Source organism: Mus caroli, chromosome 8 (assembly GCF_900094665.2).
Source record: "Mus caroli chromosome 8, CAROLI_EIJ_v1.1, whole genome shotgun sequence".
NCBI classification, from domain to species: Eukaryota; Metazoa; Chordata; class Mammalia; order Rodentia; family Muridae; genus Mus; species Mus caroli.
The window spans coordinates 68771526-68795078 of NC_034577.1; the positions used below are offsets into that span (position 1 = coordinate 68771526).

The 23553-nt window shown below is 44.6% G+C and overlaps 1 protein-coding gene across 4 annotated transcripts in view; it reads left to right on the plus strand.

The window, feature by feature from the left end:
• Nr3c2 (nuclear receptor subfamily 3 group C member 2) overlaps positions 1-23553 on the plus strand; it is a 342250-nt gene that overhangs the window by 305652 nt on the left and 13045 nt on the right. For all 4 annotated transcript variants that reach the window (XM_029480834.1, XM_029480832.1, XM_029480833.1 and 1 more), the window contains exons 7-8: positions 2330-2460; positions 9765-9922. In XM_029480834.1, coding sequence (XP_029336694.1) covers positions 2330-2460; positions 9765-9922 — 289 coding nt within the window. The remainder of the gene's footprint in view (positions 1-2329; positions 2461-9764; positions 9923-23553) is intronic.

Here is a 23553-nt window from a genome sequence, read left to right on the forward strand (position 1 = left end):
AAAAAAAAAAGAACAAAAGGGTGGGGAAGCTTGGCAGATGCCTGCCACTCTACTTATTTGGACATTGAGGCAGGAGGATTGCTTGAACCCAGGAGGACCATGCAGTTGTCAGTGTAGCTTAGCTGGCAGAATGCTTGCCTACTTTCGACCCTGAGCACTATATAAAGGAGGTGTGGTGGCGAGTGCCTGTAATCCTACTGCTGTAACCCTTCTGGTAGAGGCAGGAGGATCAAAACTTCAAGCACATCCCCAGCATCATAACAAGTTTGAGGCCAATCTGAGCTCCATGAACCTGACTAATAATGCTGCTTGTTATTATTTTTGAAAGTGTGATGTAATGATAGAAGGATTATAAATGAAATGGCATGGGTAAGAACATGAAGAGACAAATCATCAAAGAAGAAATGGTCAGTAAACATTCGAAAAAACACATTGAGCTATTGGTGACACTGGAAGGGAAATAAAAGCATAATAAAAGTTACCCTTGAACATGCGCTCATCAAATGGCAAAATATTTGGGACCAGGTAATTGGGAAGGTGTGGAATGGAAGGGCTCTCCTGGGCCACACTGGTAGGAAGCGATGCTGGTAGATGAGTAGTTCTGTCCCAAGCTCTGTCTTGTGGAAGCACACAAAGGTGCTCTCTGATTGTCCTTTGTAACAGCAATAGAAAGCTAAGAATCCATGTGTCCTCCAACCATTAAACATTATAAGAGGGGCTGGAAAGAGAGCTCAGTGGTTAACAACCTGCACTGCTCCTGCAGAACAGCCGGGTTTGGTTCCCCAGCACCTACATCAGGCAGCTCACGCCTATCTATAGCCCATCTCTAAGAGATAGGACACCCTCTGGCTTCCACAGCCACTGCACTCATGTACACATACACACACACACGTGCATGCTCTTGCACATGCACATGTTGTTTTAGAAAATTGTTATAAGTTGTGATGTTATTCACAAAGCTTGAAGCAGCTAGAGTGACTTCACTTAGTGTTTCCACTACTAAAATAGACACCTTTCACACTTACATGTTGAGTGGAAATTAGTTACTGAGGAATATCATCTCTAGTGTCAAATCTCAGCATGACAATACAGGAGTGTGTCATTTTACACACGCACACTTAACACACACATTTGAGAACAAAGGTTAGTCCATCAAGCTTGTTGTTCCTATCTTAGATGAGAAAGAGCCAGGTCAGACCCAGCAGGAAGAGACTAGGCCTCAACTGTGTCATAATGAAACTGTTTAAAAGTCAAAAGCAAGTATTTAAAAGGTCTTAGCCTTTTTTATTGCTTAATTCTTGGTAGTAGATCTACAAACTTCTACTGTTACTATATGCATGCATGTGTGCGTGTGCATGTAGATATTGTCTTAACATAGCTTCTAGCTTATGACAGGAGAAGGAAGATTCTATTACTATCCATAGCCAAGTTTGCCCCATTTCCCTCATGGTTCCTCACCTCTTAGAAGAGGCTTGGCACCTGAGCAGAGCTCAGGATGCATCCTGGGAGGGGACTAGAGCACAGGTGCTCACCTGTCTTGATACACCTGAAATGCACCAGCCTTGTGGCCCATTCTGTCCCTTTGGCTTGGCAACTCTTTTCGTGTTTCACCAGTCATCTCTTGCTATGTTTGCAAAGCCTCCCAAAAGGCACTTTTTTTCCTGAAAAAAACATCTAAAAACAATATGATGCCTTGTTTATCCCTCAAGGAAAGAGAAAAGAAAGACCTCTTCGTTGTATGTATGAATTTATATGGAAACATTTGGGTGGTGGAATGAAGGGATGGGTTGGCTGTGTGAATGGAAACATTTTTGTATATGTTATAAACATTGCTGTCTTATCTTGATTAGAGCCAATTCTACTTCTTGTTCTTACCTTTCTAGTTTGCCTTTAATTCCCTGTATCAAGTATATTGGTGAGGTCAGTACCAGACCTACTCCAGGACCTCTGTAGGAGAGGCCATGTAGAAATAAGCTTAGTGGTGACCACCTTCTGTTCACTGCAGCCAACCCAGTCCTTTCCAGTCAGTCTGTCACACCGGCAACCAGCAAGGCTTGAGCTTCACCCCACATCACCACAGCTGCTCTGGTTTGTGGGTGATCTCATCACAGCATCACCATGTTCTCACAGGGAGCTCGTAGGGCTTTAGAAACCATTGACTTATAGTTACTCAGAGAGGCATCTGACTTGTCTCTAAATTGCACATCTGCTTCATGTTGAAGTCACAGGGGGAACTGGCTCAGGGCTCTTGGTGAGCTGCCCAGGCTGCCAGGCTGGACGTGATGGTGACCCATCTTCTCAGATGTATGTGGCTGCTCTTCCTTTGCAGAGAGAAGATGCATCAGTCTGCCATGTATGAGCTGTGCCAGGGGATGCGGCAGATCAGCCTTCAGTTCGTGCGACTTCAGCTGACCTTTGAGGAGTACTCCATAATGAAGGTTTTGCTGCTACTGAGCACAGGTACGTTGATACCCACTCTGGCACTCTTCCTACATTGTCAGATCATCTTCCCTGCATGAGAGTGGCCATTTATGATGCTCAGGTACTTAGTACCCACCCTCTGAAAAGAAATGCATACACTAGCAAGATTTTGCTGAAAGGACCCAAATATAGCTGTCTCTTGTGAGACGATGCCGGGGCCTAGCAAACACAGGAGTGGATGCTCACAGTCAGCTATTGGATGTATCACAGGGCTCCCAATGGAGAAGCTAGAGAAAGTACCCAAGGAGCTAAAGGGATCTGCAACCCTATTGTTGGAACAACATGATGTACTAACCAGAACCCCGGAGCTCTTGTCTCTAGCTGCATATGTATCGAAAGATGGCCTAGTCGGCCATCACTGGAAAGAGAGGCCCATTGGACTTGCAAACTTTATATGCCCCAATATAGGGGAATGCCAGGGCCAAAAGAATGGGAATGGGTGGGTAGGGAAGTGGGGGCGCTATGGGGGACTTTTGGGATAGCATTGGAAATGTAATTGAGGAAAATATGTAATAAAAATATTAAAAATTTAAAAAAAAAGAAAGAAATGCATGCATATGTGGAAGAGATGAAAGGAGGGTTTTTGGCCTTGCATGAACTAAATTCCTTGCTGATGATAAAACTGGTTGTATTAAACAGTGAAGCCCTTCATGCCTACCTACCCTCACCCAACCACTAAGCATTTGTTAAGTGTCAGGTTGTGCATATGTGGTACAATCACTTGGTCTTAGTCTGTGGGGAGCTTGTCGTATCCTGCAAGACAAGTTCAAAGATAACTTGAATACATTGAGACACATGGTGATTTACTAAGATTAGAGGTGAGGAGGTCTGCTGGTGGCTCAAGAGAAGGACACTTCTGTTCTATAGATGAAGGGATAGCATATAACCTAGCTGGAACGCAGGGGCTCTGAAGGGTTCCAGACCGGATCCAAGGGGAGCACATGCATTGTCTCTTTGTGTCATTCCTTTTGGCAGTGTGAGTGAACGTGTATAGGGTGGGAATGAGGCCTTAAGATGCTTAATCATTAATGTTCATTTTAAATATTTCATTCATGCATTCAGTACATTTCCAAGATGCATCTGATCCTGTTGCACTGGGAGTCAGGGAAAATAAAGGAGGAATGTCGATTGCACCAGATTAGTCAAGGCCCCATGGAAAAGTCTAAAGCCTATCAAAGATTTCTGAGCAGAGGGTGACAGGGTCAGTGCTGTGTTTGCAGCTCTGAAAACTTACCATCGGGCAACTGAATTGAAGGGAAAGATGGAGGAACAGCAGGCGAGTGGCAGATCCCGTGAGACACAGCGACAGTCACAGAATGAGCAGAGCAAGGATGTCCATTCAGCACGGTGGCAGAGTTGGTCTCAGTAACTGCCCAGATGGAAGAGGAAAATAGATCAAAATAAACCAGACATAATGAAGTCAAGGATAAACCAGGAGACAATGACCAACGGAGGAGATGCCACTTGTCAGAATGCCGTAGTGAGGGCAAGCTTTAAGAGGACTTTGTGGACGGTAAATTCTTTTATACCAACTCTGTGTCCAGAGGATGGAGAAATTTTGAGACTGAAAATCAGTAGTCAGGTTTGAAACATAAATAATTATTTATTACTATTCCTAGTTGATACTCAAATGGTAAATAGAATTGCTGTTCATGTTAAAATTTTTTATAATATCTGACTTTATTAGAACAAAACTATAGACTAAAATTAAGACTAAAATCGAGGAGGTGCTTAGTCCTGCTGGGACAGCTGTCCCAGGGTGGGGTGGTTCCCAAGGGAGGCTTCCCTTCCTCTGAGGAGGAAAAGGGGAGGCATTAATGGGGGAGGGATTTGCAAAGGCAGGACTGGGAGGGAAGAAGGGAGGGGGCTGTGATTGGAATGTAATATGAATAAAAAAGGACTAAAATTGAGCATAAACCAATTATTGCAAATCAGAGACAAATTCATTATCCACATTTTACATTAACTTTAGTTTTACATAGTAAATTTTAATTAAAATATAATTGCTTTATGTCCTTCCTTCTCTTTCATCCCTCCAGACCCTCCCATGTTTTCTCCCTTCACCCCAGTTTCCCTTTCAGACTGATGGCCTCTTTTTCTTTAATTATTATTGTTACATATGCATATAGACACACAAATACATAAATAAAACCTGGTGAGTGCATGTTTGTTGTTTGTGTATATATGGTTTAGGGGCTGGCTACTTGGTATTGGATAACCACTCAGGGGCTCATCCTTGGAAGAGGCTGGCTGTCCCCCTCTCTCTATGGCCACTAGCTTTCTGTAGTCCTTTGTCTAGGTAAGGGACTCTGAATTTTCTTCCCTTCTGCAGTGGCATGTTGTCTCTTGATTCTTTGTTTCTTCTGGTCCTTTTTAGACAGTCATTCTAGATTCTACAATCTCACAGAAGATCACTGGCCCTCTATGACCAAGTATCTGACAGTCACAACTTGAGGAAAGGTTGGCTTTGGCTCACTGTGTCAAACATCCCAGTCAATGTTTGTTGGCCCCATGTGTTCAGGGTAACAACAACGTATGACGGGGAGGTTTTTTGTAGCAGACAGAAAACAGAGGAAAGGACAGGAAGGGTGCCAACCCCCATTGACTTACTTCCTCTGGTTAGGCCCACCTCCTCAAGTTTTCAAGAAGTTCCAAAAGGGCACCCCCAGCTAGGGAATGTGTGTAAACACAGGCCTGCAGGGGCACAGTCAGGTCCCAGGCCATGGCCTGCATAAAGAGCAAATGGACTCTTGTTAAAGCCACAGCCATGGCACAAGGGAAAGCAACAGGGTGTCACAGAGGTCAGGAACTGAGTGTGGCCAGGAGGTCGTCCCAGGATGAATATGACTAATGGAGTGGCTTGGACAGAGAAAGTTCAAAAACAGTGAAGAGAACCGGAGTTGACCCATCGGTCACATGGGAAACTTTCCTGGGCTCTCTCTGATCAAGTTTGAGGGGAAAATACAGGGAACAGAGGGAGGGACAGGAAAGAGACCAATCCCTCTGACTGACAAAAATGCCTTGGCAAAAGTATTGGGTGCTTGGTTCTCAAACAGCCATGTGAGAGCTTTCAAATAGAGAAGAAAGAATCTGAAGAAGCTCACCAGGGATAAAGAGGAGACCCGGGATGATGGCGTGGGACAGTTATAGGGAAGCAAACGCTGAGGTGAGTGTATCAGTCTCTGAGGACACTGAGAGGTTCTGGATATCAAGAGACAGCAAGGGGTCGTGATGAGTAGCAGAGAGGAAAGAGAATAGGATGATGCTTATGAAGAGGAAGGGGTGTGGTCCACACCCAGCCTCACTTGGGCTTCCTAAAGGACTGTGGATGAGAGAGCATCATCCTAAGGACAGCAGCTAGGAGAACTGGGTAGCTCAGAGTAGAGCAGACACACAGAGGTGAAGTTCCCAGCTAGTTCTGAGAAGCTAGCCTGAACCAGGAGACCAGAGTAGAGATCTGTGGATGACAGTGTGGCCTCATGAATGCAGAGCCTCACAGTTTAGCGTGTCTTCCATGCGTTGTCTAATTTAACACCCAAGCACCCACTTTGAGTGTAAGAGACCCATTTGAAAGCAGACCAAAGGAACATTGTATTTGTCAGTTTTGCTTGAGTCCTAGGCATTAGCAGAAGCCTGGGACTCAGGGCTTCAGCTTCTCCAAAGGCAATGCCTGCCTGCTTTCCTGGAGAGCCACTCACTGGCTGCTGCTGAGGTACATGACAGGAAGCAGGAGGCTGGTGAGGATGGGGCAGGATAGTGGGCTCCCGAGCATGGGGCAAACCTAGCAGGAGGGGCCACTCTGCAGCTGTGTTTATTTTGGAAGGTACTCTTAGCCTCTTGCTTTATTTTCAGTGAATCTGATAACCAGGGCAGGGTGCAGGCCTCCCAGGTTACCACAGACCAGCCATTCCTTGGTCATTGCACCCAGCCCATCTCTTGCGCAGGATGAGTGGGAAGAAGCCAGCCCTTCCTCACAATCCTAATTTGTCCGCCCCACAATGTAACTCTGTAAAGCATTATCCTTCAATTTAGTAGACATGACTTTATTCCACGGGGAAACCATGCTACATGCTATTCTTGTTTAGGAAAAATATTCCCTTAAACCATCAGATGGAAGGCAGACTTTAAGGGAAATGGTTTTGCTAATGTCCATCTCTAACTCTGCAAATTTGACTACTTAGGCTTAGCTCGGGCCTTATTCTGTTTATATCCATTTACCCCTTCAGCCTCTAACAGCCTCTGATGTCATTTTTAAACTACCTGCATGAATGTATTAGCTTCTGACTTAGTACTTTCAATTCTGAAAAAGCAAAATTAAAAGGCAGGAGTGCCCGAGGAGTGTGGCATCACAGAAGTTGCGGGCTTTGGGCAGCTCGAGTTGCTCCTCCCGGATGGACTTCATGAAGCCAGCTCCTAGGCGTGTTACGTTTCATAATGGATGTCCAGCCTCTGACGACTTAGCAACGATAGTACAAGAATCTTACATCCTTTGCTTAGAGAGGAGAGCAGACTCGCTTCAACCTTACGACTCTCTGCTCCTCTCCAACATGTAGGCTCTGGAACTGTTCCAACAGGCCTGCTGCACTTAATAAGTAAATTCAGAAATTCTGGGCAGACATCCAAAATTCAAGGATTTGCTTAAGTTCCCTTTAGTTGTTGATTTGTTTCATCTTCTAAAAAAAAAAAAGTTGGCTGAGAAATTGAGATGCTATACCTCAATATATATTTACAGCTAGAGAATGTAAGTGTTAATATTATGATATACCTCAGTATATTTATTTATAGCAAGAAAATGTAAGTGTTAGTATTTCAACATGAGATGATATGACCTTGATTCTTTGACAATGCAGCTACCAGAATGCACCAGAAATATGGTGACCTTTGGTTAATCTAGTTGATATACGCAAATAGTATCACCACACTGAGCAGCACACTGTCCTTGGGTGGGAGATGATATTTTTCGTGTACAGAGAGCACCATCACATAAGTATTCGTTGAAAAAGACTTGGGTTGAATGGCTTTGGTATGGGAAGCATTGCTGGGTCTTGGCAAGCTTTCAGCTTCGTCTGAAAGATTCAAGTTAAAATGCTGGTAGTTCGTGGATTTAGGGTCACTGGTAACTTACCAGTTATTACCATCTTTCTTTAGTTTTTTAAAACTTTTAAGAAGAAAATATATTTTTCCAGTGGAAAAACGTTTACTTTATTTGTTTATAATGTGTGCCCTTTTATTAAATTAGTCTCAAGTTGGTGTACAAGCAATCCCCACTTCTACACTCTAACCAGTTCCCAAAGAGACCAAAATTCTTTGTACAGCTCAAGTTGAGATTAAAAAGTAAGGGCATGTTGACCATCTAAAAACAAAAATAAAATTTATATTAAGGCAGAAGATTTTTTAAAATATTTTTATTACGTATTTTCCTCAATTACGTTTCCAAAAACTACCATTCTTTAAAAAATGGCTGAGCAATTAAGAGCAAGTGTTCATTCAGAAGACTCAGATTTAGCTCCCAGCATCCATGTAGTGGATCACAACCATTGGAAACTCTGATTCTGGGGATCTCATGCCTTCTTTTGACCTCTGTGGGCACCAGGCACAAATAGACATGCATACATACGTGCAGGGAATAACATTCAGACATAAAATAAATAAACCTTTAAAAAAAAACAGTTTCTCATATAATGGTGCCATTTAACTTTTAACATTAAAGTCAGACATTTAAAGTCATACCTGTGATTTAGCAAGCCTTGGGATTTGCTTTCCTATAGAAACAGATGTAAGGGACCGATACATTAACAGCCTTAGTAGTTTCACTCATAGGTGATGGAGCATCATGATGGAGGCTGATTTGTCACATGATTCATTCACCTCCTTATTTGTGGAAACAAGATTAATTTGAAGACAGTGGTATACCTGGCTTCCTGGGGCTAAACAAGCTACACAAAGAACTCTTTTGTAATTACTTTAAAGTGCTAATGATCCAAGGCATCACCATTTATGCCATCTACAAAATAGGGGAGCTTTAACAAAGCAATAAGAGCATAAGAGTTCTTATATTAGAAGCTCACAGTGTTAATATCACAGGACGTATCTTCATGAGGTCTTTACTCTGAAAACCTCAGTTCTAGGTAATGGTACTGTTCATAGTTTTAAAGTCTATGTATTGCCACTTATCCACCACACTGGAAAACAAGCAGGAAGCTGAATTTCAAAGAGGTATCTTTAATGGCAATGCCACTGATGACTCTCTTTTCACCCTCTGTAATCTGTCCTGCCAGGTGGCTCCTGTCAACAGAGCATGGAGTTGGGCATGGGAGCCATGTCCACACAATGCTGTGAACCCCAAAGTTTTCCCTGTGGGGTGCGGTCTGGCTAGGGAACCCAGGGTGTTGTGCACATTAGACAAGCCACTGAGCTACATACTCAGCTCCTTAAATAGTCTTTGTAAGTGAACATTTTGTTTCAATATAAAACCTACCCACTTAAAAATGAAACAAAACAAACAAATAAACAAACAAGAAATATGATCTTTCATTTTTTACTTCATCAAAGTTAGAAGTGAACATTAGCTCTCATTGGAGCCCAGACTGTTGATGCTGGCCCTGCATACGGGCAGACCAATACATGCTTCTATGTGATGCCTGCATAGTCAGGGGATCCTGGGCAGTCATAGAAACTATGTATTCAGCATTGGTACGTGGTACGTGGCCAATTCCCCATGGTGTCAGCAATTAAACCTGAATTTGAAAATGCTGCCATCCATGACCATCCTCAGCTTAGATTGTCTCGTTATACTGAAAGGTATTCTCCTGCCCCTGAGCTAAGGTAAGCTAGGATTCAGAAGACACTCTGAGGACGGTCCATGTGCCATGTGGAATATGGTGTCTAGAAGGTAGATGCTGAAAGTGGGTTTATTTTACACTCCATAGTAATGAATCTACTTACACTCCAGTTTCCTCACCTATAAAGGATAATAGAGAGATATGCAATAATATTGGTGCCAGAACAAAAGGAGCTAACATATGTGAAGTAATAACTCATGTCTAGTAGTTACCATTCTCTGTGCATGTGTGTGTGTGTGTGTGTGTGTGAGAGAGAGAGAGAGAGAGAGAGAGAGAGAGAGAGAGAATGTTTACCATATCTATTCATAATTACAATTAACTAAGACGTAGTCCAGCCTCATAATCAGTATGTGAGTTTAAAATATTTGAGGCTATGGAACTGCAAAGATGATAAAGCTGTGTTCTTCACATATGGATTTATGTTTGTCTTCCTTAACACAGTTCCAAAAGATGGCCTCAAGAGCCAGGCTGCGTTTGAGGAGATGAGGACAAATTACATCAAAGAACTGAGGAAAATGGTCACCAAGTGTCCCAACAGTTCTGGACAGAGTTGGCAGAGGTTCTACCAACTGACAAAGCTTCTAGACTCCATGCATGATGTAAGTAGAGCCCTTGATCTCCACGAAGTCAGCGTGCAGTGACTACATATGTATGTGTTCACACATATACAACAAGCACCCACATGTACATGCCCACAGGCATGTGCACACACACACACAAACACATACATAAGCATATACACACTTCCACATGCACACACATGCACGTGCACATGCACATGTGTGCACTCGCGCACACACACAAACACACACACAAGACTTGACACAACAAAGCTGGACAACTGGCTTCCCATGGGTGTGGAAAGAATGGAAGCATCCATGCAGAGGGAGACGGCAAGGGTTAAAAACCAGTTACAGTGCCCTTTCTTTGTCTAGCCTTGGGAGAGAGCCTGTGTACAGAGAGGGGATGGCTCTGTGCCCTGGACCAGGGAAGGCTCTCAGATTTGCTACAGGTGTCAGATAGAGTTTCACATTTTTGTTTGCAATTTAGGAAATGTTTGGTTCATAAAAATGTTTGCTTTAACATTGCATAAATAGTGTCCATCTTCCACAACTATTAATCTAACAACCCAATCTTTCAAAAACATTATTAGTGGTCCAGAGCCAGCTTGGATCATCTCAGTCTTTGCCAAACGTTGAATCCTATATTCATTAGTCTTCATAGGAGGCATCTCTCATGTTCTGGGTAAATACAGAAAGTAGATTCTGGGCTTGTTTCTAGTTTCATCAATCAAAGATCTAGCTGAAGTGTTGGTTAGCAGCTTTTACAGAATACTAAGCAGGCAGCTCTCCGTTCCTTGTGTCGCTTTTCCGGCAGCATTTCCAGCTCTTGCTCAAAGAATGCTCTAGACAGCCCTGCTCAATGGATTCTTCATATTTGAGACATTTTCCACACTTTCGTTTGGAGAATTCATTGTCCAGGTTTGGCTTGTAGGGTTTGAATGATAGATTTCTCTACTCTGAGAAGGAAAATGTTGACAGAGTCAGCGGCCAAGATTATAGCAATAGTCCTGTAGAAGCAGAAGTCAGTTTCTGGCCCTGCAGTGTTCTTTCCTCTGGGCTGTTGGCCCAGGAACTCAGATCATTTTCTAGTATGGGGATTGCTGCTTTCTCTGAACTTTCCCAATAACAAAAGGCAAGCTCCTCTTCAGGTGAGCTCAGAGATGAGTAGATGTGGCATTATAGTGTGATTGGAAACATCTTAGAAATGTAAGGTGATGGTTGGCAAGGCCCATGCCTTACCCTGAAAAACAACACATTGGGGTTAGAACAACTCTCCCGTGTTCAGTGTTATTTCAGCTTATTATCTGCAAGAGGTTAGCTGTATCTTCCCCACTGATCTCATTGAAATCCCTTCTTATTAGAGATAACTGTTCAATCTTATAGTTCATTCTCAGTGAATTCTGTTCATTGTGCAAAGGCAAAGAGCACTATCAAATTTAGTAGGTGGACCTGGAGACGTGGGTCAATAAGTAAGAGTGTTTTCTAAGCAAGCATGAAGAACTGAGTTCACATCCCCAGTGCCCACCTAATAGCGGGTATGGCTATCCTCATAGGCAGGAAGCTTGTTGGAGCGTATTAACTGCCAGCCCAGCTCTAGGTTCATGAGAGACTCTGCTTTAAGGGAATAAGTAAGAGACAGATAGAGCAGGGTGTCCAATGTATCGCCTCTGTTGTCTACTGTATCTGGGGACTTCCTGTGTCATCCAGGCTGATTCGACATAATTTAGTGTCACGGTGTTCTATTATTTAGATATAGTTGATGCACAATAAGCTGAGCACATTAAAATACATAGTTTAAGTCTTGAAACAGCCATACATCCAGGGCACTAGCACAGCAACCAAGCTAGTACCATATCCAGCTATGGATGCTTTCCCACAGCCTGAGGTGATCTTCTGCTCTCTCCTGGCTAGGTGTTCTCTTTGGCTTCCTGTTGGCAGGCTTGAGTATTCCAGCGTCACATGGAAGTGTGTCGTGTAGAGACATTGTCGTGAGCCTCCTTCACTAGACATGGCTGCTGAGACCCACCCATGCTGTTCATGCGTTCAGAAGCTCCGGAGTGCTGTTTTGTCAGGGTCTCTGCATGATACACCACTGAGTGAACAGGCAGTGATTCATTCATGGAATCCACCTGTTGGTGGACACTTGACATGTTCCTACTTTGGAGTAATTCCTGTAAATCCAAACAACCCTGCCCCAGTCTTTGTGGAAAGACAGATGCTTTCTGTTTTCTTGGGGCAATACCAGGCAGTGGAATACCTGGTGGACACTGCACATTTATTTTTGTTTTTATAAGAAACGCCAGAACATCTTCCAAAATCATTAGCGTTTTACATCCCCATGTGATGCACCTGAGAGTGCAGAATGCCCCACACCCTAGCTAACGGCACTTGGCATGGCTAGTTATTTTAGTTTGAGTGTTTTTCTTTGCTGCATGCTGGGAGTCACTATGCTTTTCAGTTTGCATTTTCCCAATGATTGATGGGGTTAGACATCTTTTTGTACACTTGTTCGATGTGGTATCCATTCTCATCTTTTCCCCCATTTTTCTTTAAGTTGTATTACTTATTAACTGTTATGTTTTTAAAAGCCTTTAAATAGAGTAGCTACACACATTATTATTATTATTATTTTAATTTTTTTGGTCTGTGGCTCTTCATTACATTCTCTTGGGGAAAATGACTTTTGAAAAAGTTTTCTGTGAATATACACTTGCTTTGCAGTGTGTGCATTTGCTTATGCTGTGCAGCGAGTGTGTGCACTTGCTGTGCAGCGTGTGCACTGACTGTGAGTGTGTGCAGTCAGAGGACACCCTCCGGGTGGGCCTTCACCTACTGCCTTGCTGGAGACAGGAGCTTTTATTCTCTACCATGCCATACTAGGTGAGTAGCCGCAGAGCTTTCAGAGATGGAAGTCTCTGCCTCTCATCTCCCTGGAGGAACTCTGGGATTACAAACTCTAGCTCACACCATGTACCCAGTGTTTCTATGGCTCCAGGGGTCCAAGCTCAGGTCCTCACATTTGCACAACAAGCTCTTTTACCCTCCAGTCATCTTCCCAGCTGAGAAGGTTTTTTTTAAGTGTAGCAAGTACTCTGGCTTCTGTTACTATGGCAGATGTTTGAGATCATCAACTTGTAAAAAGAAAGCAGTTATTTTGCTTGCCATTTCAGGGACACCCCATCCTTGACTGATTGGCTTGCTGCTTCAGCCAGTACTGTGGCAGCACATCATGGCAGGGAGTTGTAGCCAAGTAAAAACCTCTGAGATTTTAGGGAGCCCCAGAAAGAAAGAGACTTGGCTCCCATGATCAATAGGCTTTGAATGCATACATACCTCCAGAGAGCTACAGACGTCCCACTAGGCCCTACCTCAGAAAGCCTCTGCACCTCTTCCTGGCAGCGGGACCCTGCCACAGGGATGCCATTGGGTGGCATGTCCAGCAGAGGAATTCAGGGGCTGTTGCTGGCTTTACCACTCATGTTTTTGGTGCTCTATCTGGAAGCCCTCAGATCAGCCAAGGCCACAGACCGATCTTGTCTTCCTTCCACAACCCTGTCCTTCCTTGTATCTGCTGTTATAGAAACACATTTTTATGTTTCAGTTTGGTTTTCCCTGAACATGAACCCTGGGAAGTGCATGGGAATTCCAGGGGAACCCTGGGAAGTGCATGGGAATTCTAGAGGACCTTTTCTAGCCTTCATGTTTATTAGGCCTGGGAAATACCCACGGTGTTTTCATTTGAGTAAATCCTTGAATCAACATTGTGGTGTTTTCCTCAAAGGAACTAATTGCTACACCACATACTGGCTCTGTCCTTCCAGCCTAGTTCTGGTCACTTAGTGGAAAAGAGAACATTTTTCTTGATTCTCAAACAAGTAAGAATTGATTACATATACATGGAAATTGTGCTTCCAAAGCTCACATTGTTTGCTGGCTCCCAGGACACATGTCCACAGCTCCCAGGACACACACATGCCCACAGCTCCCAGGACACACACACATGCCCACAGCTCCCAGGACACACTCACATGCCCACAGCTCCCAGGACACACACATGCCCACAGCTCCCAGGACACACTCACATGCCCACAGCTCCCAGGACACACACANCAGGACACACTCACATGCCCACAGCTCCCAGGACACACACATGCCCACAGCTCCCAGGACACACTCACATGCCCACAGCTCCCAGGACACACACACATGCCCACAGCTCACAGGACACACACACATGCCCACAGCTCCCAGGACACACACACATGCCCACAGCTCCCAGGACACACACACACACACACACACACATGTCCACAGCTCCCAGGACAGACACACACACATGCCCACAGCTCCCGAACCACATCTCCACAGTTCCTAGGACACATATCCACAGTTCCCGGGACACATGGATTTCTTCCACATGGTACACATATGTGTGGGCAGAACTGTGCCAAGGTGGGAGAAAAGAACATTCTCCAAAACACACACTGACAGTTGAGTGCTTGGCCAACAGCTTTTATGACTCAGAACCCCTCTGAACATCAATCTTTCCCCAAAACGATGTTTCAAGGAGCACAGCTGTGGGAAGACCCCAGGAAGTAGGGTGTGTTCTGCATTGCTGATGTTTGGGTATGGGATGTAAAAACTAGGTAGGTTTTTATTCTGTTAGAGAAAATGGACATTCATTTTTAAATTATTACTAAGAAAGGTAAGACATCTCCTGTGATATAAGAAGTATGTGTCTAATGAATTTATTGTTCATTTCTATGCATTCTCAGAAGTTAAGGAGCGGCTGTGGTATGGTCTGTGGTATTTAGAAAATACAAAAGATTGTGAACACTATCTCTTGAGGCAAAATTGCCCTTTTCTATTAAGTATTGTAAGAGCTACAGTTTTATTTTGGTACACAAACGTCACAAAAATGTGACCACACCTAGTAATAACAGTACCAGGGGAACTAACCTAATCAGCTTAGCATCTGTAGAGGCAGACAGTGTCGGGTGCTGAAGCATATCATACCCACTGTAGGGACTGGCAGGCTCTTGCATGCGTGCTCACGTAGTTATTCCCCTGTTGACGAGATTCAGCTGCTGTGTACCAGGACCCAAGGGGCAAGAGTGAGCAAGACCCCCATCCTTGGGGAGCTCACATACCTGCTAGAAGAAAGTTTTCTGTCTGAAAGGGCATGGCTGTGTGCAAGGGGAACCCGGTGACACCTGGAGGTCAGGGTAGGCACAGCCTCATCAGCAACCCTTCCAAATTGATATCAGTCTCATAGAGAAGATGTTGGAGCCAACTGTGCTTGGCAGAAACTTTGTCTAAAGTTTCTGGGCAGCAGGTGGCAGCTGGAACCTCCTAGGATCACTGTAGGTGTCCCTGACACGGCTGTCATGATGAGTCCAGGCTGGTGACAGCACCCATTGCAGGATGGGCTGACTGGGGAAACCTGGGAACAGCCATGTTGCTCCCCAGGCTCCTTTGGACCTTCCCCCATCATCCTCTGGAACCCATCAGTTTCACAAGGCACAGTGACACACACTGAAGGCTGTCTATCTGGTTGTTCATTAAAACACCCCATAGGAAGGAGAGCTACATCTAAGCTTTGTACTGCCTCACAGTTTCCTAGGCAAATGCTTGTGTGTATGACCATCACACCTAGATGGGACTGCTTTTTAGCTGGGCAGGCATGTTCCTGTGACTGATGCGAAGGCACTAAGCATGTTCTTACTGAGTGATTGGTGTCTGTGCTGTCCTGGTGAATGCAGAGGTGGTTTTTGTCTAGCCAATCTGGGAGCCTGGTTTCTTTCCCTCAAGGCTGGCTCTGAGGGTGGAAACCCAGCAATATACTGAGAGGCACCACCATGAGGTCGTTATGTTTCCATGGCCCAGTGTCAATGGTCACTAACAGATCTTCAGATTCCCATTATAAATGTCACTGCATGCAGGCTGCAGTGCTGGCCATTTCCTCTGTGATTCCATTGGTGGTTTTGAGATGGAGAAAAACTCACTTTAAGCATATTTTACCACATGCCAAGGTGTGCATGCCAGGAGTGTGACTCTGCCCACAGCGACTGCGCATGCTCACCCTCACTTTGAGTGTGTCGTAATTCTTCTGGTCAGTTTCCCACCAGAAAAAGTTGTGAGGCCCAAATGGGAGCCTGCTAACAGAAACGTGAGTACCAGGGATGGACCAAACATGGCCTGCGGCCTCCATCAGTAAGCCGTTCACATGCACATGTCTCTTTCATGCTTTGGGATCAACGTCATCACTCCTAAAATGGACACGCTACCATACTCTCAAAGGATTTTGAGTAATGAATGGCATGCGGAGTAACTGAGTAAACATTTCTTTTTCTCTTTTCCTGTTGCCCTACTGACACTGGGATGATTTGATTCCACGATTAAAGCACCCAGGTTGCCAGCAACACAGGCAGCTGTGAGGGAGCAAGCCCCAAAGCCGTGCAAGTGTTTCGTGTAATTGTTAGCAGCGTCAGCCTGATACCTTCTTTGGGGAGACTATGACTAAGAAAGAAGCTAAATAAAGTTGTTTATAGCAGTCAGCTGAACAAGCAAGACCTTATCTCCCCAGGAATCAGGGAACAAGCAGGCCAGAGAGTACGCTCAGGACCACCTTACCAGTGAAGATCCCACACCAAGGCTAGAAATGGTACTGCTGTCTGGCTAGGTGGTGCGGCCAAAGAATAATGCCCAGTCATTTATACTGGCCCCTTTTGCATTTCCCTGGTAGATAGGGGTTGGCATTTGCATTTATAAGTTTCTGATTTTAAGTGTGTAGTGTGGTCCAAGACTTCCATGGGTGGGCTGTACTGATGGTGATTGTTACCTTCTGAGATATGTAGGTATGATTGAAAAAAAAAAGAATCAAGTATATTTAGTGCCAGATATGGTGGCGCAGGCCTATGGCCCCAGTCCTAGCAGTCTGAGGTGGGAAGATCATACGTTCCAGACCAGCCTGAGGTATGGGACACGTTGAGGCCATCATGGGCTACATAGTGACCTGCCTCAAGATGTTTTCCAAAAAAATAAATAATACAATAAATAGGGGCCAGAGAGATGGCTCAGGGATTAACAAAGCTTGCTGTTTTAGAAGATCTGAGTTCAGTTTCCAGCTCCCAAATTAGGCAGATCACATTGACTGTAACTCCAGCTCAAGAGAATCCAGTGCTCTCTCTGGCCTCTGACACACACACACACACACACACACACACACACACACACACGCACATGCACACACACTACTTAAATGGTCCCAGTGAGTCAGAATGTATGATAGCTAAATATGGAGGAGATGACTGAGTGTCCTGTAAACAGCCTGTGGTCTAAGGATTGGTGATGTCAGATGTTGGTCGCTGAAGGAGCAAATCCTTGGTGAGTTTTGTAGGGTGCCCTGATGGGGTGTTCCTTCACCAGTGCTCTACAGGTCACATCAGCTGGTGGCTTTGACTGTGTCTCCCTTCTTTATATATCTGAGCACCACTGGAAGGAGGCAGAGAGAAATGATGAGCCAGGCGGAGAGCAGCTGCTCTGTCAACAGTCACCTTTGCCATGTGTGGCAGTTGACATTTAAACTTATGAAAATTAAGTGAAGTTTAAAATGAAGTCATTCGGTGCCACTAGCACTGAATACACAATATTCTTTAAATACACAAGTAGTGTGCGGTATGAGGCTACTGGCCACAGAGCTAGACCAGGGAGAACTTTTCTACAAATACTTAAGGGGGTGAGATGGGGACTAGTGCCATTGGGAAGCAGAAGCTGAGGTACAGGTGAGAGAGGGTGGGCTGGGAGCAAGGGTTCCAGACCATGACATGTCCAGGTGGTGACACAGATGGCTACAAAGGATGTGAGGCTAAGGGACCAGTCGGGCAAGGCGAGAGAGGTCTGATAGGAAAGGAAGCAGCTGCTTGGTAACACAGGGCGTTTAGTGCAGTAGAGTGGCAAGGGATAGATTCTCAAGGAAAGGCAACCAGTTTGTTTTAGATTTGAGCTGTGAGAAACTTCCAGAAGAAATGTCCCCTGAGTGGATAAAGGCAAGCTGCTGATATAGACTTGAGAGGTGGTACCACAAAGTGGTCCCCGATGCAGGTGGGTAAACAACAGGAAGAGAGCGTGGAGCTGAACCCACTGAACAAATAGTAGCTAAAAGACTAAAGGAAGGAGGGAACAAAGAGAAGTACCACTGAGAAATAGCCAACAAAGAGTGAGATGAGGCGGAGTGTGTGCGTACTGTGCAGGTGATGGCCATGGGGGCGGAGGCTAAGAAGTACAGCTAGCACAGTTTTAAGAAAAAATGACCAGTAGCTATGGCTACCATGAGGGGCTGTGGAGAGCAGTTTGAATCAACTTATTTCCCTCCCCTGAGTTTTACACAGTGACGGTATCAAGAGCCACAGAGCAAATGGGGATAAGAGTTAACTCTGAAACAAGTCCGAAGTGTCACTGAGGACAGCAAGACAATTGCCTTACTAAATACAAACAGAATGTGTCCTTCTGGCATCTGATGGGATGTTTATAATTGGGCATTTTGAATGTGTTCTACGACACACATAAATTATGTTTGGTGGCTAAGAAGTCACAGTGGCTTAGAAAACAACTCTCTTGCAAATGACTCCCAAATATACGACTCGTGCTATACCTTGACTGCCATGTGGATGTGCATCAGTAAAGGCTCCATATCGTATATGTGTGCATGTGTGTATGGTTGTGTGCATGAATGACACCACTTTGCACCAGAGGCAACTGCAGCAACCAGAGCTGATCTTGTGTCATGTGACACAATCCCAGACCTGACCTCACCTGTCACTTTCTCAGCATGACTGACTGTTCTTGGTTTCTAGAGGCCCCCTCTTTCAGCAGTTTTTGTTGTGGTTTGTTTAGGATATTGTTGACTTGTAGAAAATCTACGTAGTCCTGCATCTGATATGTAGTTAACAAATATTTTCTCAATTCCATATTTTGTTTTGTTTGCATATCAAAATTGTCCTTCTCGCCTGCATTTTAACATAGCTGTAGCTTTCTGTGTGTATTCCTTAGCTGGAAAAAGTTCAAGTTTTTTCTAAATCCAGTTTATTAAAGGGGGTGGTTTTTAAGTTGCCCACTCTCCTGCCTCACTCTCAGTACACAGGACATTTTCCTTTGTTTATATTAAAACCCAGTCTTTTATCTCCTAGACTAACCCTGAACTCATAATTCTCCTGCCTCCACGTGCACAGGTTTTGGGAGCATCCTGTAGGCATTGGGAAACACTGTGTCACACCTTGTTTAGGACAAAAGAATGTTCTATTCCCACCTGAGTCTAACACTTGTGCATCAGCTTTCTGGACAGAGCCTAAACCTGGGAGGCAGGACCCAAAGAGGGCCTGACCGTAGATCTGACATCAGCAGTCACCCAACCCCTCTCAACCTAAACGGAAATCTGGCTAAGAGAGATCTGGGGAAAGTATCTCATTGTTTGACACCTGTGTCCATAAATCCCCTCTCCTTATGCAAGCCAGATCTCTCTGGTTACAATATAATAATGACCACACAGCACCAGGTTTTCTGTGATGCCTTTCTGCCTGTCTTATTAAATCTACCCAAAGTCATCTGATGTGAGGAGTAAGCCCACTGTTTCATCACTCCCTGTCTTAATTCTTTTCTTTATAAAGAGAAAATAATGGTAATATTTACCCAGAATATTTTTCTTTAATCCTTTTCAAGAGAAATGAAAGGTGCTGGGGTCGTCAGATACATTTTCATGGGTTTGTGCACAAAGCATGGACGTAGAAAACGGTGCCTAAAAAAGATGTCACCTAGACTAGCAAGCCCAGCTTCCCACCTCATGAGGTCCATTGTCTGTGGCTGGTCAGGTTTCAGTCTGGCCCTCTGTCAAGTCACCATCATCAGAGCCAATGCACACAGACCACTCCAGAAGGCCCCGCCCTCTGTGGAATGCTTGGCAGCTGCTACCTTGAAATTCTCTGTACACACCTGCAGTGAGAGGCCTGTGGTCTCATGCTGCGCTGGGCCCCAAGAGTCTTGCCATCTGTGCCAGGTCATGCTGCTCAGGAGAGGAGTGTGGCAAACAATTTGCACCATGCAGTGCAGTGTGCAGATGGAGACAAGCATAGGCAGAGGAGGTTAGGATACCGCTATCAGAGCCACTTGTGTGCACTTGTGTGTGGGGAATGGATGTTTGTATGTGTATTGTTTGTATGTGTGTTGTGTTCAGACATGTTTGTATGGGTGTATACATGGGTGTGCCTGTGTATGTGAAGGCACAGAGATCAGAGGTTGGCATTGGATGTCAATTTTCTCTGCCTTATTTTTTGAGACATGGTAGCTTACTGGAATTAGAGACAAACACGGCCATGCTTAGCCTTTTCCATGGGTGCTGGGGGTTCAAGGGCAGCTCTTTTTGTGCTTTCAAGACATTACTGTCTTGATCTTTTCCCCAAAATTTTGGAAGTATTAAAAACACACACATGAAAGGAGGATTAAAATATAGGCATATTAAGCCAAACTATGCCCGTAGACCCTGGGTCTCTGGCCTCTGTTAAGTGAATAGAGCAGACTATCTTGTTCTCCAGTGGTCTGCTGACAGCTGCCCCTGGCCAATGGGCCCTGCTCCTTACTGCCTTAGATTCTCCTTTAATAAGAGGCTGAAGTAAAGATCTAATTGCCTAAAATCCTACCTAATGTTAAAGTTGATAACATGCAAGCATGAGGTGGTTGAGATTTTCAGTTCGCTCAGTGTAGTATACAACTGCAGGAAAGATCTAGGAAATATTGAAAACAGAATTCGGCAAAGTTCATCCTTCTATATACAGTAACATGCCAATGCGTCCCGAGCACAAGCCTCTCATTAGATCTCTTTGTTCAGCAATGCTCTAATTATCCCTTTATCTTTAAGCTCCACTTTCTTCTTTTCCATTATGTCATTTTTCTTTGTGTTTTTCTCGTGTACAATAGGCCTTATTCACGAGAAGGCGGAGCCATGGGCTAGAACAAGGCTTGAAACATGAGGAAACTTAAACAGGATGGAAATTAAATAAATTTAAGGACCAGAAAAGCAAGGGGAAAGTGAGGCCCTCTTGCCCATCACAGCACCAAGGTTGGAGTCATTAGTGTTTGCCACTGGCCAGAGAGAGATGACTTCTTATAAAAATTTAAGTGCAAATAGATGGGCCCAGCACAGAGAGCTTACAGAAATGTCCTTGGGTTTGGAGAGATGCTGGGAGGCACTTGTGTCTCACCCTAGTGGCCAATCTGTTCCTGGGCAGGGAACGGGAACCCCTAGGGCCTGGGCAGAACAGACCTGCCCTGGCACCAGGCAATGGTTCTTGCTAGTCTTAGTGCACAGGGTCTTATCCTGATCTACAGCACTGGTTTTGGCCCACCTCATAGGGGTCTCCTGACTAGCAGAGTTAGGAGTGGGCAGAGTTCACATAAGATGGGGAGCAAGCATTTGTCCCTACATGCCTCATTTGCACCTATCTGATATATTAAGTATGCAAACGTTTGTCCCAGAAGTACCTCTAGGCTCTTGGTCAGACCTTAGGAGCCTTCAAGACTCTCCAGAACTCAGCCTGGAAAGGAGCCTGTCTAGAATTCCCAGGGCAGTGGCTCTCTGGAGCCTGGGTTTTCTGATAGGAATCCATGGTTAGAGTGGTTGTATAACCTTGCTTACAGTTGGATTTGCTTTGGGAATAGAAACATACCAACTTCCATGGAGTTGTCATGGGAGACATTCTTTTTAGCCTTCTCATTTTGCTGGGGTGGAATCAGCCACAAAGAGCAGAGCCACAAGGCCGCATAATGTCACCTGTGCACAGGACACGTCCTCCCATTCGCCTGCACTGTGGGGAAGGCCGTGGTTGTGGAGCATGGTTCTTGGTTTGAGGAGGTGTTTGGTTGGTTGGCTGATTGGTTGGGTAGTGGGTTTAGCTTTTTTTCTCATACTTTTGATTGTATTCTAACTCCTCTTCTCCACCTTCCTACCCATCAAACTTCATGTTCTTTCTCTTTCTCGGAAACACCTTCTGGGGGAAAAAAAAAGACAAAAATTAACAAAACAAAACAAAGCGCTCACGCACACACGTGCATGCACACACACACACCCATTTTGTGTTGGTCAACTGCTTCTAAGTATGGAGCCTGCCCTAGAGTGTGGTTGATAAACCCAGGGTCACTCCATTGGAGAAAGCTGATTTTCCCTCTCCCAGCGGGTATCAATTTGTAAAAGCTTCTTGGGGGAAGGGGGGGGGACTTCAGACCATTCTTCTCTTTCATATGGGGGATTCAGCTGGCTTGAACATAAGCAGGCACTGTGCACGCTGTCGCAGTCTCTGTGAGGTCATACTGTATCAGCCCTGTTGTATCTGGAAGACACTGTTTCCTTGGAGTCGTCCATCCCCTCTGGCTCTTACAATCTTTCTGCCTCCTCTTTCACATAGGCCTCAAGAAGAGGAGTTTGATGAAGATCCATTCAGAGCTGAGTGCTCCAAGAGTTTCTTACTCTCTGTACATTGCCCAATTTTGGGTCTCTGTGTTAATGGCCATCTACTAAAGGAAGAATATTATCTGATGAGGACATGAGTATATAACATGTCACCATGAGTCATTTTGCTATGTTCCTTTAGCAGAATAAAGTAGTTTTCCTTTAGGGCCCATGACCAATCTAGTCTCAAGTTCTTGGCCATTTTATCAGTATCAGGTATGAGTTTTCTCTCATGAGTGGGCTTAAATCCAATTTTAACAGTGTCTGGTTACTCCTATAGTATCTGTGCCAAGATTGCACCAGTATCCCATGCAGGCAGGTCTCTGATGTAGGTATCAAGGCTCACAGCTAGGTGATGTTGGTGATTACTGATTACTAGGTGATGCTGGTAACGCGCAGAGAAGCTTTCAATGCCGTGAGAGTGAGAGTGAGCCAGTGCAAGGGAAGCTTGTAGTTGGTTAGCAGCTCGGTGTCTCCATGGTTGGTGACATAAATGGTGTCTTCAGCAATAGGGCCTTACGATTGGGTTGTGAAGGGCACCCAGTAGCCTCAGCAATAGCCTGCCGTGTTTGTGGTTCAGTCCAGGGAACTCCTTTGGCCAATCACTCAACAAGACGTAACCTATTCCTGGTACTGGGAGGAGGTTGCCTTGTATAGTTGCTGCATTGCCTTCCCTATTAAACGGCAACTCCATTTAAATTTCCTTCAGATATGTATATGTTTTGGGAAGCTTCTATAGTAGTAGTTTTTCATATGGCCTTTTTAAAGGCCATCAATGGTAACTACCCCTCCTCAAATTCCCTCCTTTACCGAATTAATCCTAATTGAATCCTTCTGGTCTACTTTCCCTCCTGCCCCCTTACAACATCATGGTCTATTTCCCCTTCCTTGGAAGAATGCCCCTTATCTAACCTCTGTGGTTATTCTAAATGAATCACACATATCTAAAACAAAGGAGAAAACATGCAGTGTGTGTATTTCTGTGTCTGGTTACCTCACTCAGGGTGAGTGTATCCAACTCCATCCATTTATCTGGAAAATGATGAAAAATATTTCATCATTTTTTTCTTAATAGCTGGATATATTTCCATTATCCATTCATTCATTGTTTTGCTTTTTCAAGTCATTTATTTTGGCAGAATGCAAGTATTTCTACATATCATTTTAAATG